Raw genomic sequence first — 12,656 nt, forward strand, 5'->3', positions numbered from 1 at the left:
TTCACCTCTCAGTGTCGACGACTGTTTCAGTTTCTGTTTGCTAGAAGTTATGATCTGAACAACATGTGATTCTGCAGTGAATGGAGCCAGTCAGCTCTCACACATGCTGGTTACACCCATCTTCATGGGAGGGAACAAGGAAACATGAGTAGAGCTGCTCCAGGATCAGGGTGGAGTTATCAGACTTGTTCCAGGATGAGGAGCAGTGTGAAGCTGACCCTTTTTATAACAGAGCACTTTTGAAAACATTGTTCAGCTCAGCTTTTAGGTGGTAAACTCTTCTTGCGATCTTTGGGTTTAGAGTTGTCTCCACAGTTTTCATCATTAGCTTTTCTGTTCTCCTAAAACGAACTTTGACTGAACAGTTTTAATCCTTTATTTCTGAAAGTTTTTATTTCATTTTGAACAACACACACAAAATCTCTTTCAGACACATCTGACCTGACAGTGAACATGTCGGTCTATTGAGAGAATTTGATCACTGTGCAAAGCCTTCCAGCACATCCCAAAGATTCTCAATGGGGTTAAGGTCTGGGTCATGTTCCCTGAACCACTCTTTCACAATCTGAGCCCCATGAATCCTCTCATTGTCATCTTGGAATATGATCCATTGATGGAATAACCTGGTCATTCAGTATATTCAGGTAGTCAGCTGACCTCATTCTTTGGGCAACATAATGTTGCTGAACCTAGACCTGAGCAACTGCAGCAACCCCAGATCATGGCACTGCCCCCACAGGCTTGTACAGTAGACACTAGGCATGATGGGTGCATCACTTCATCTGCCTCTCTTCTTACCCTGATGCCCCCATCACTCTGGAACAGGGTACATCTGGACTCATCAGACCACGTGAATCTTCTTCCATTGCTCTAGAGTCCAATCTTTATGCTCCCTAGAAAACTGAAGCCTTTTTTTCTGGTTAGCCTCACTGATTAGTGATTTTCTAGGCTACACAGCTGTTCAGTCCTGATCTCTTGAGTTCCCTTCACATTGTACGTGTGGAAATGTTCTTACTTTCACTATTAAACATAGCCCTGAGTTCTACTGTTGTTTTTCTTTGATTTGATTTCACCAAACGTTTAAGTGATCGCCGATCACGATCAATCAGGATTTTTTTCCAACCACATTTCTTCCTCGAAGACAATGGTTCCTCACTATCCTTCCAGTTTTTAATAATGCGTTGGACCGTTCCTAACCCAATTTTAGTAGTTTCTACAATCTCCTTAGATGTTTTCTCTGCTTGATGCATGCCAATGATGTGACCCTTCTCAAACAGAAAACATCTTTTCCACAACCACAGGATGGTTGTTGGACATGGTTGTTTAAGAAATGAGAAGCTACTCATTGTATCAGTTGGGGTTAAATAACTTGTTGCCAGCAGAAAGATTCTGCAGTAGAGATTCTGTTTGACATCAATAAATATGTTGCTGTGATGAAAGAGCAGAATATATGACGACACCATAAAACCAAACCTCAGACCGACACTGAAGTTCAGCTAATAGCAGCTAGCAGCTAACACAGGCTCAGGTCTTAGGTCCTCAACTTGTTACCAGACATAAAATCTTTATGAGATGGAGACTTCATTAGAGTTCCTCACTAAAGTCTCATGATTAATGTTCCTGGCAGAAAAGGCAGCGTTCAACAAAGTTAGCATGTCTACAAACTTGAAGACTTGTTGATTCATGTGATGAGAGATTCTAGAGACACCACACAGCTGTTTACTTTTCATCATAACAGTCTTCATCAGAGAAGAACAGACTGAGAATCAGAATGACCCTCAGTAATTAATGATTAATTAGTCGACTGATAAATGATCCTCATCCTGGTTGAAAACTGAAACATTTTATCAATGAACTCCAAAGATTAACTCTACTAACTCGGCGTCCTGTGCTCAGCCAGGTTTGGGAGTTTGACATCGAGCTGGGAAACGTTGCTGAGGACATCAGAGATGAACATGGTTGGAGTCATGTGACCTTTACAGTGATTACTGATCCATGATTGTGTAAAAATAATAAAGTCATCACATATTGTCCTGACTGCGTCTCTGAGGACGATTATAACATTTAAAGAAGAAGATTAAACTCTGAAGGACACTGTGACTGAGGCCAGATGTCTACCAGGAGTCCTCCCTCTTCACTTCATACCTTTTATTAAAATGTGTTAACTGAGTCTCACAGACATGGATGGAAACTGAAACCTGACTGTTGGAGCTACAAGAGCAATGATCCACGTTTGAGACAGATTTATTCTTCATCTGATCTTGGTTTTGTCCTGATGCCACGTCTCTCAGAGAGCCCTCCCGCGTCCTGACTCTCTGTCCTGCTGCCGTGATTTCAGTGTTGTTTACATTTACAGCTTAAGCTACCGGCTGTGTGTTGCAGAGGTCAGCGTTCTCCACTGTTCCTTCGATCAGGGACTGGTGGCTGGATGTCAGACCGAGAGGGAGATCCCCACTGGGAGATGGTTCACAGCTCCACAGGTAACAACTAGGGGTTGGTCGATGTGTACTAATAAAAATGGTATTGTTGACCTGAAAACATCTGCTGAGACCAGACAGCTCATGTGCTACACACTGTGAGCTGCAGATATGTATAGCCTGTATAAAAACAGGCATCATCTCAGCACCATCAGTAGCATTTAATAGTACTCCACAGCGTATATTTAGATGGGATAGTGTAGCAGGTATTTCTCTGAAGCTAAAGGTAACTTTATCAAATAGTTGATGTGCAGCCTCCTTCTCTCTGTTACCACAAGACGTTTGGTGAAGTTGTTAACTGACTGCTGTCCAGAGGATTTGGTATGCTAGAGTTAGCGTTAGCCTTTTCAGATGCATTGCAGTAGTACTTTAGTTGTATTTCCAGACTGACATGTCACGGTAGTGTGGGCTCCATCTTTAGTGAAGTATTTCCACACACTTGATGAACCAATGTCCCACTGGGCTCCTCACCTGTCTTCTAGGAGGCGTCCATGTTGTTACTGTCGCGTGATGAGCGACTAGTCCACTAGTCTGCAACTAGTCTGTCACACACCTGTTCATTATCTTCCTCTGTAGACCCTTCATGACTCTCAGTGTTTTATGTAGTCGAATAAGTGCTGCTGTCAAGTCACAGATTATTATACTAATTCTATTTATAGCGGCTCACATACAGGAGCAGCTCAGATGAGTCACAGTATTTCATTTATTGGTTGTGTAGCTGTGTTGACTTCCTGTTGTTGCTGTAGTCTGGGCTGAACAGTGACTGAAGGTTTGACTTTAACTGCTTCATGTTTAGAATTCATTTTAAGCGTGTAAATCAGTGAACGCTCTGACCACAACATCTCTGATCTCCTTCAACTGAGATTCCAGCTCCAGTCCTCAAACTTTAGTCTATCTGCATGTCAGGCTGGCCACCACGTTGCCTGGTTATAAATCAGAGTGTTTTATTTTTGAACATCTTCGTCTTCCTTGTCTTTGTTTTTTCTTGTTGACGTTGTTGTGTTCAGGATTTCGGTTGTCGTTGGTTGTTTTAATAAATGAGATGAGAGTTGTAGTTGTTAATAAATTAATTATTAATTATTGTAATCTGCTTTAAATCACTTCTTAACTTTAAAACTTTAAACTTTAAAAATCTATCGTTGAAGATGTTACCTCAGGTGGCCACTACCTGTCCGTCTCTCCCTGGAGCCGTGGCGACCTGTGCTTCTCCTTCTCTCATTGGCTGACTGGGCATCATGTGGGCGTGCTGCAGGTGTTCATCGGGAGAAGAGGACGAGACCAAAGCTACCCAGTCAAAGTCGAAGGAGACAGTGAAAATAAATCCTTAGATTTATTTTTAGTTTACTTTCAGAGCAAGACTGCTTCACCTGACACAAACGGGAAGAACAGGTGTGAAAGTATGAGGAAATTGAACTAGGTTCTTAATTATGCAACTGAATTGGGTCTTTATCAGAGTGAAGCTGAATGTAGAGAGAGAGAGACACCCCGCCCCTCCCTCTCTTCACCTGTCAGAGGAAAGTTGTCACTGTAAAAGCAAACGTGGCTGCAGAGAAGTGTTGTCAGAGAGTCAGTAGATGATCAGCTGCTGTGACACTTAGTTTGACAGGAAGATGAAGACGTTGGTGGTGTTTGTGATCCTCGTTCACGGTAAGATATCTTCTTCCTGGATCTGATTATCACTTCAGTCTGACATCATTTCTCTCACGTCTGACCTGTTTCAACTTTGATTAGTTATTAGTTTGTCTGTGAGGGACACGTCCAGAAGCAGAGTCTGATGTTCTGTTCACGTTGTTCAACAAAGAATCAAACAGATTTAACGTGAGCTCAGAGCTAACGACTGCTTGATGATCTGGCTGCAGGTCAGGACTTCACTGTTGGACACAAACATTACAAATGTTAATGTGTTTTAAAGTGAAACTGTCAGCTAGTGAGTTCTTCATGGGGAGATGTTGACGACTAGTTTCCTCATCCAGATGCCTGAGAACAAGCAACAGAGACATATTAAAGGTTAATAAATGTTAAGCTTATTAAACACCAGTGTTATAAACCATTAGCTGTTTTCATTCACCCTATCTATCCTGATGTTTCCAGTGGTGAATGTGGGACAGGTCTTTAGTGACTGTAACAAACTGAATGTCCTGTTCTGGACTTCACAGCCTCCATCCTGTTTATTTCTGTCTCTAGACAAAAGTCTGAACATCGACACTTTAACAACAGGTCAGTCTTCAAAAGGGTTCTAACTGGAATTAACACAAATGATCCAAAGCTTTCTGAGCAGCACAGAGGACAGAAAGTTGACTATCACATGTCTGGATGTATCAGATGATCAGAGAACAGTTGGTCCAGTGTTCTGTTCCTGACATTGAGAACTGTAACAGGTCAGAGGTTAACTATCAAACACAAACACAGTGAGGTACGGTGTCCTGGAGTGGACATAAAGACAAAAATCTGTATAATGAGGCCATGTTTCCTAGAAATGCTAGAAAGAAGACAAGAGAACAGAACATTGACTTTGGACCCAGCCCACTTATGACCTTCTGGACAAGCAGACCATGAACATGAAGGATGTTTCTCAGTGACATCTTGCTCCAATCAGTAGATTTTCTCTCTGTGTTTGCTGCATGTTAGCTTCCCAATGTTCCAGACTTGTAAATCTGTGAAAGCAAGAAGCCATCTCTGAATACTTGACATGAATAACATGGCTGTAATTCTAGTCTGGACACTGAGACAGTTTCTGGTTTAGATTGGTGCTGTTAAAGAAGAGATGTGTCTCTGTGTTAGTACCAGGACCAGAGGAGGCCTTTTACTGATGGATTGTAGCAGAGATCAGTCCTGAGAGATGGTGCACCATGAGTTCATTCATCAGTTAGAGATAACAATCATGTTATGGTTGACTGAACTCTAAACTGTTACAGGACTGGAGTAGAGGACAGACCTGATCAACACGATCTTACAAAACTCACTGTACAACAGTTAAACTGGTTTCTCTGGTCCCTGCAGATAATGTGACCTACAGTCAGTCATGTGTGAAGTCAAACCCACATCATGCAGCTGATTTGTGTTTCTCATTGTGTGTCCTCTCAGTTTCCCAGCATGCCCTGGCAGGTGTGGTGCAGGTGACTGAGGGGGCGGAGTCTGTCCTGCTACCCTGCAGCTACTTGGATTCTTTACCTGTGGACAACCCCACAGTGATTTGGTCCAGGAACGATCTCAGTCCCAAATCTGTCCACAAACGACGAGAAACAGATGAAGTTAAAGGTCAGAACCAGGTTTACAGGGGGAGGACATCGATGACGCCTGATGCTCTAGACACTGGAGACTTCAACCTCACTCTGAAAGAACCCCACCTCTCTGACAGCGGCATCTACACCTGCTCCATCAGTGATGGCAGAGAAGAACTGAGAGTGACAGACGTACATCTACAGGTAAAAGGTCAGAAACAAACCTCAACATTCACTGTTTAAATATGTGGAGGAAGAAAAACACTTAACTGAACCTTTAGGAGGTTTCACTTTCTGTAGCAGAACATCTGACCAACAGCAGTGGAGACGGAGCACCTCATTCATTCATTCTTTCTGAAAGATATGACAGAACCAGTATTAACTCTGTAAAAGACTGTAAAACCAGAAGGAAGGTGATGGGTTCTTGCTGACAGAGTGTTCGAGAAAAGTGTGTTCTCACAGACATTTAGCAATGATGAAAGGATCAAAATCTAACTCAGGTTTTTATGTGATCCAGGAATGAAGTTTTCAAGCAGCACTGTTTTCATATTATTAGTAACCGTCCAGGGAGACATTCCTATACAGATGATGTGTTGTGTTTCTGCTAATGTGATGAGATGTGTCTAATTAGGACTGTCTTCTTCTTCTTCTATAACCGCTTGTTCCTGTGAAGGGTTGCGGGGGCGCCGGAGCCTATCCCAGCTGTCATTGGATGAGAGACAGGGTACACCCTGGACAGGTTGCCAGTCTATTGCAGGTAATTAGGGCTGTCAATAGATTCAAATATTTAATTTCCATGGTTAAATTCAAATAATCACACATTCTTTAGAAGTCTGTTTCAGATATACCTGGAAGGTAGATTTTAAAGTTTTTAATACACTTCTCAAGATCTCAGCTGTTCAGAAAGCTCTGTGCTCTGCAGAGAAGTCTCAGCTCTCAGCTGTGTTATTGATCTAATGGTAACTCCACTCACATCCACAGTAAATGCAGATAACTTAGTTCTAGCAGAGAGGTGCTAGTACTAATCTCAGACTCACTGTGTTTGTCAGTGAATGTAGAACTCACGAGACACCAATGATTGTATGGATCAGTTTGAAATATTCGGGGAGTAATGGAAGAAGAGGGAGCAGTCACAGTGAGCTGTTAGATGATGAGCTGCAGACTGAACACGTCCAGCTTCTCATCCAGGAAACAAACACCTGCCTCTACAGTTTATCTGCTTTATTGTCCTCTCAGACATAGATACAGGCCAGAGGACAGAGGTCAGTACTGGAGACACCAGTCAAAGGTCAGAGGTCATGTTGTTCTTTATGTTTCTCCACAGAAGAGTTTCCAACCTGGGCCATAGTTCTCCTGGTTCTCCTGATTCTCCTGGTTGTTCTTGGTGTCGCTGGGGGTCTTTTGTTTTATTTCCAACACTACTCCATGTCGGGTGAGTCTCTACTACTACACTACCCATAATGCTGATGGTAACATGTGTCCTGTGGAGGAGACTTGTCCCAGCTGCTGAAAGAGTTCAGAGCTCAAACAGCTACTGCAGAGAGCTGAAGAGAAACTTCCAGGCTTAGTTCCAGAAGTCAGAAATTCTTCATCAAACATGTCTGCAGCACTTTAAAGGATGCTTTGACTAGTTACCAAGGAATGAGTCAGGAAGATATCAGGAAAAAAACAGAGACACAATCCAGCTCTAATCAGAAGCTCCTGACGTCCTCAATCAGGACCTGAGCTGAGTTCATGAGTCCAGGTCTCTCCCAGTCCCAGGAAAACCAGAGCAGAGGGTTAGGGTTCTTCCTCATCCATTCATCTGATTGGTTCCTCATTAGTTCCTGACTTCTTCTTTGGTAACTTCTCCAAATGTCCTGAAGAAGGAAACTGGGCATTCAGTCACAAACTAGTTTCCACTGGTTTGTGTCAGAGGTGTGACAGACATCAGGTGAGCTCAGGTCACCTGGTTGATCCACGTCCTCAAACAAACTGAACACTGAGAGTCCTCCACCAACATGAGACACATAGACAAGGATGGACAGAGACGTCCTGTTACCATCAGAGCTGCTGCTGTCTCTACAGCTGATGATGTGATTTATTGTCCTCTCAGTCTACCAGGTGGAGGTGGATTCAGGGGTGGAGTCTGTCCATCTGCCCTGCAAAACCATAACTCGCCTTCCTAAAGACGCTGAAGTGGAGTGGAAGGATGGTGGAGATGTTGTGGTCCATGTGTATCAGAACGGCTCTGACCAGCTTAAAGACCAGATCCAGATTTACAGAAACAGAACGAAGATGAAGAAAAACCTGAAAATTGGAGACTTCAGTCTGACCCTGAAATACCCCACAGACAGAGACACCCAGATCTACACCTGCACCGTCTACAACAAGGAGGGAAACATCCTGATGAAGAAACAAGCGAAGCTCAATGTCAGAGGTCAGTACTGTAGATACAGGTCAGAGGTCAGTAGTGTAGATACAGGTCAGAGGTCAGTACTGTAGATACAGGTCAGAGGTCAGAGGTCAGTACTGTAGATACAGGTCAGAGGTCAGTACTGTAGATACAACTGTTGTTTTGGTTGTTTGTTTGTCATTTCCCCCAATGTTCAATTTGGTTCATTCATCAATGCACTTAATAGCATAAATTACATAGCTCTGTTTTTGCATGTTTTGTCTTTGGAGTGAATTGGAAAAAGACAACAGGGTCAAACAGTGTCCTCCAACGACAGGTGAGTATAGACAAGAAAAACTCCCTTTTAACAGGAATACACCATAAGCAGAACCAGCTCATATGGAGGGAGCCACTCAGGTAGAGACAGAAAAAGAGAGAGAAGAGAGTAAAAGAGTAGTATGAAGCTCCACAGATCAGAACCACACAACTCTAGGCCAGAGACATACACAAAAAGATGGAGGAGGAGGGGAATGAAGGAACACCCAGCTATTATGATCTGGTACAAGGAGGTCTTTAAGATACGATGGAGCTAGGCCTTTAAGGGCCTTGGATGGAAGGAGGAGGAGTTTAAATTCTGTTCTGGATTTGAAGCTAAAACTGGAGTAATATGATCTCTCTGGTTAACACTAAGTGTCTGGAAGACACTAATGCATGAACTAGTTTTTCAGCATCACTCTGAGACAGGATGTTCCTAATGTTGACCAAGTTGATGCAGATAAAAGAAGACAGTCCTGGTCAGTGGCTTTGTGGGACAATTAAAGGACATATCCTGGTTTCTCACAGTAGTGCTGGAGGCCAAGGTGATGACATCCAGAAAAACTAAGTGATAATGAATCTCTGAGATGTTTAGGGCTAAATACAATTACTTCTGTTTAGTCTGAGTTTAAGAGGAGGAAGTTCCAGGTCATCCTTTATGTCTTTAAGGAGTTCAACCAGCTGATAGATACATATAGCTTCGTGTCATCTGCATAGAGATGATGCAGTGTTTCCTGATAATATTTCCTAAGGGAAGCATGTTTATTGTGAAGAATATTGGTCTTAGTACAGAACCCTGAGCAACTCCATAACTAACTTTAGTAGAAGAATCCTTGTTGGAATCTGTCTGATAGATAGGATTCAAACATTTAATCAAGTGTGTGTAGTAAAGTATTGTGATGACTAGAGTCAAATGCAGCACTAAGGTCTGGGACAGAAGACAGAAGTCCATTATCTGAAGGCATGAGGAGATTGTTGGTAACTTTAACCAGAGCTGTTTCTGTTCTATGATGAACTTTAAAATCTGACTGAAACTCTTCAGACAAACCGGTTTAAATGATCACACAACGGATCAGCAACAACTTTAACTACAAGTTTAGAAATCAAAGGAAGGACCACAGGTCAGAAACATGGAGCTCCTGGTCAGAGACATTAATAGAAATATCACAGATCATTGTTTGGATCAATCATACATCGGCAGAGATTAGATCCTAATCTGATCGTACACACAACTGAAGAACTTCTGTGGCATTAATGAATAATTAGAGAGCTCCTGTTTGTTCTTGGGTAAGAAGACCCTCGACCATACATGAACACAAGAAAGACAATCTGCTGCTGGTCCTGGGAAATAAGAATGAAAAGGAATGAACCTGATTAAGAGACAGGGAAATGTTCTGAAATCATTCATTCACTTCATAAATAGATAGTTTAACATTTAACATTTAATACATCAGTAGTTTACACTTCTTGACTTGTCTCAGTTCAATGGAGAATGGGACATATTTCAGACTGGAACCAGTCAAACATGTTTCACTCCAAATATTTCTCTTCAATGTGCTCAGAGCTGCTGCTGCTGTCTCTACAGCTGATGATGGGATTTGTTGTCCTCTCAGTCCCCCAGGTGGAGGTGGATTCAGGGGTGGAGTCTGTCCAGCTGACCTGGAAAACCACAGCTCCCCTGCCTGAAGATACTCAAGTGGAGTGGAAGGACAGTTACCGGAAGGTCCATGTGTATCAGAACGGCTCTGACCAGCTTGAAGACCAGGACCAGATTTACAGAAACAGAACAAAGATGAATGAAGACCTGCTGAAAACTGGAGACCTCAGTCTGACCCTGATATACCCCACAGAGACAGACACCTACACCTGCACCGTCTACAACAAGAAGGAAAACATCCTAATGAAGAAACAAGTGAAGCTCATTGTCAGAGGCAGAGGTCAGTAGAATCAGAATCAGAATCAGCTTTAATGGCCAAGTATGTGCACATACAAGGGATTTGACTCTGGCAACTTTGCTCTCTTGTACAGAAACAACTTAAATAAGTGAAATAAAAATAAATATAAAAATAAAATAAAATAAATCTCAATATGTACACATAAAATCAGTAACGTGCAGTGAGGTCCATGGCTGGGTAGGCACGATCAGACAGAGCTTAAATCGCATACAAAGATATATATTATGTAGAACTCAATATCAAAACCACTGCAAAGTCAGTCAAATGCCGCTGTCAGAAATGTAGCTAATTACTGACATCAGCGGATTATAGCGCGCACACAGTTACTGCCAATTCATTTTCAGAGACATACATTCACCTGCATTTCTACAGGATTTACAGCTGAACACAGGAGCACCCAAAGACAAGAGCACAACAAGAAATCACCTGTATCTCAACAACACAGGATTTACAGCTCCAGCGCATCGATAAGTCCAACATTATAAACTCTGCTCGCTCTTGATCACATACCATTAAACCTCTAAGCAAAAATACGTCTGGAAAGAATAACATAGCTATTGTATGACATCACTCACATAAGAGCACAACATCTTCGCTAGCCGAAAACACTGCACAGCGGTGACCATAGACATATATACACAGACGCCGCATCGACCGTGGAGGGACGTGCCTAAAGCGCCGCCATCTTGGTACAGGGCTAGCAGAGGCAGCGGTGCATGAACCTACAAAGGAAAGAGGTACTCCTCAATCTCAAAGTAGAATTATTCGCTGAATTTTGGACCGATTTCCAAACGTATGATTTGTTAAAACGTCACACATGTAGCTATGATAAAAAATATGGTTTTACAACCCAAATACAAATTCTATTTCATGTTATCAGCAGACTAGCTTCTGACAGAGGATTGTAAAGAAAAGATGCCGGACTTCAACTGTAGAAACACCATTCATCCATAGATGTGATGCACTGTAGGAGCGAGTGGCCCTGTTCCAAGATGGCCGCCCTGTAGGCACGCTGCTCCAGTAGGCGGCAGTGCTCAATGAGGCGTCTATGTATATATTTCTATGGCGTCTAAGGCCCCCACCTTGGGGGGATTCGGGACATGTCAGGATTCCCGCCGAGATTCCCGACATATCCCGAGTCGGACTGTGGAGGCAGAGAAGCTTTGTGCCTCAATGAAGCCCATTGAAGACAGCGTGAGAACAACCTACGCATGAGCGAACCTCCTAAACCGTTTGCGTTTATTTCACACAGAGCAGAGAGGCAGAGGTTGAGTCTGCCTCAGCCTCCTGTATTCACATACGCCAGCTTTGAAAACAAGCTCTCCTGAGTAGTGGCATTCCTTATACCGTTAAAACAACACATTTCACGTTTTCATTTTTTAATTTTAAAACAATAAATCAACAATCAAAACAAAATTATAAAAATATTAAAAATGTATATATATTATTTTTATTTCTTTTTCTTTTTTCTCATTAGCCTAGGTGAGGCACTGCCTACCCTGCCTCACCTGACTGCACACCACTGCATAAAATATAGGACAAGAGCAGACATATACACCAAACCAAGGTTTTGTACAATACTATATACAATAGTGCAGAGTTATTGTTTATTGTTCATGTGGATGGTCTAACACTCTGTGACTGCTCAGAGTTTGTCAGAGCAACAGCCTGGGGAAAGAAACGTCTTTGTGGCGGATGATTCAGTGTAGTTCCTCTTGCAGAGGCGGTCCTGGCTAGATTTACGCCCTGGGCGAACCCCCCCCCCCCCCAGAAAAAAAAGGCCGCCACCAACACAACAATATAATATATAATTTGTATTGTTTTATTATATATAATCTTAAATACAAAAAGGTAACAAGAACAGAGAAACAACAAGATAAATAAATGAAATACAGTATATAAACACCAATGTAAATTGCACAAATCCTTTATCACAGGATCTAATAACCATGCTTGAAAAATCCCTGAAGAAAGCTAAATAAATAAATACAAAACTACATAAAAAACGATTCCTGCACTAATACAACTATTTCGTATTTTACGTAGTTTTGATTTGCATCATCCTAATACCATATTAACAGTTCCAGTTATGATAACACACCAGTTTTGTACATACCACAGATAATTAACATAATCTGAATTGACTGCTCACACTGTAGCAGATTTTTCAACCTGGGTTTTTCACCCTGTTTACAACTGGCATTAACATTAACAACAGGTGTGAAGTGCAATTGCCTCAATTCTAATAGTTGCTAGTTCAGTAAAACTGAAAACCAAATACAGTTGTCTTCTGTGGCTAATAGCAACATATTAG

General features: G+C 42.1%; 1 protein-coding gene across 1 annotated transcript; it reads left to right on the plus strand.

Moving 5' to 3' along the window:
- Positions 1–5,895: 5,895 nt before the first annotated feature.
- LOC311489745 (uncharacterized protein) lies at positions 5,896–9,256 on the plus strand. Its single transcript, XM_084546975.1, has 4 exons — positions 5,896–5,902; positions 6,372–6,455; positions 7,023–7,130; positions 7,794–9,256. The coding sequence occupies exons 3-4, from the start codon at positions 7,124–7,126 to the stop codon at positions 8,180–8,182; spliced, it is 396 nt and encodes a 131-aa protein (XP_084403101.1). The 5' UTR covers positions 5,896–5,902; positions 6,372–6,455; positions 7,023–7,123; the 3' UTR covers positions 8,183–9,256.
- The last annotated feature ends 3,400 nt before the right edge of the window (positions 9,257–12,656 follow it).

The sequence above is a fragment of the Chelon labrosus genome (assembly GCF_963514085.1).
Source record: "Chelon labrosus genome assembly, chromosome: 1".
Lineage (NCBI taxonomy): Eukaryota > Metazoa > Chordata > Actinopteri > Mugiliformes > Mugilidae > Chelon > Chelon labrosus.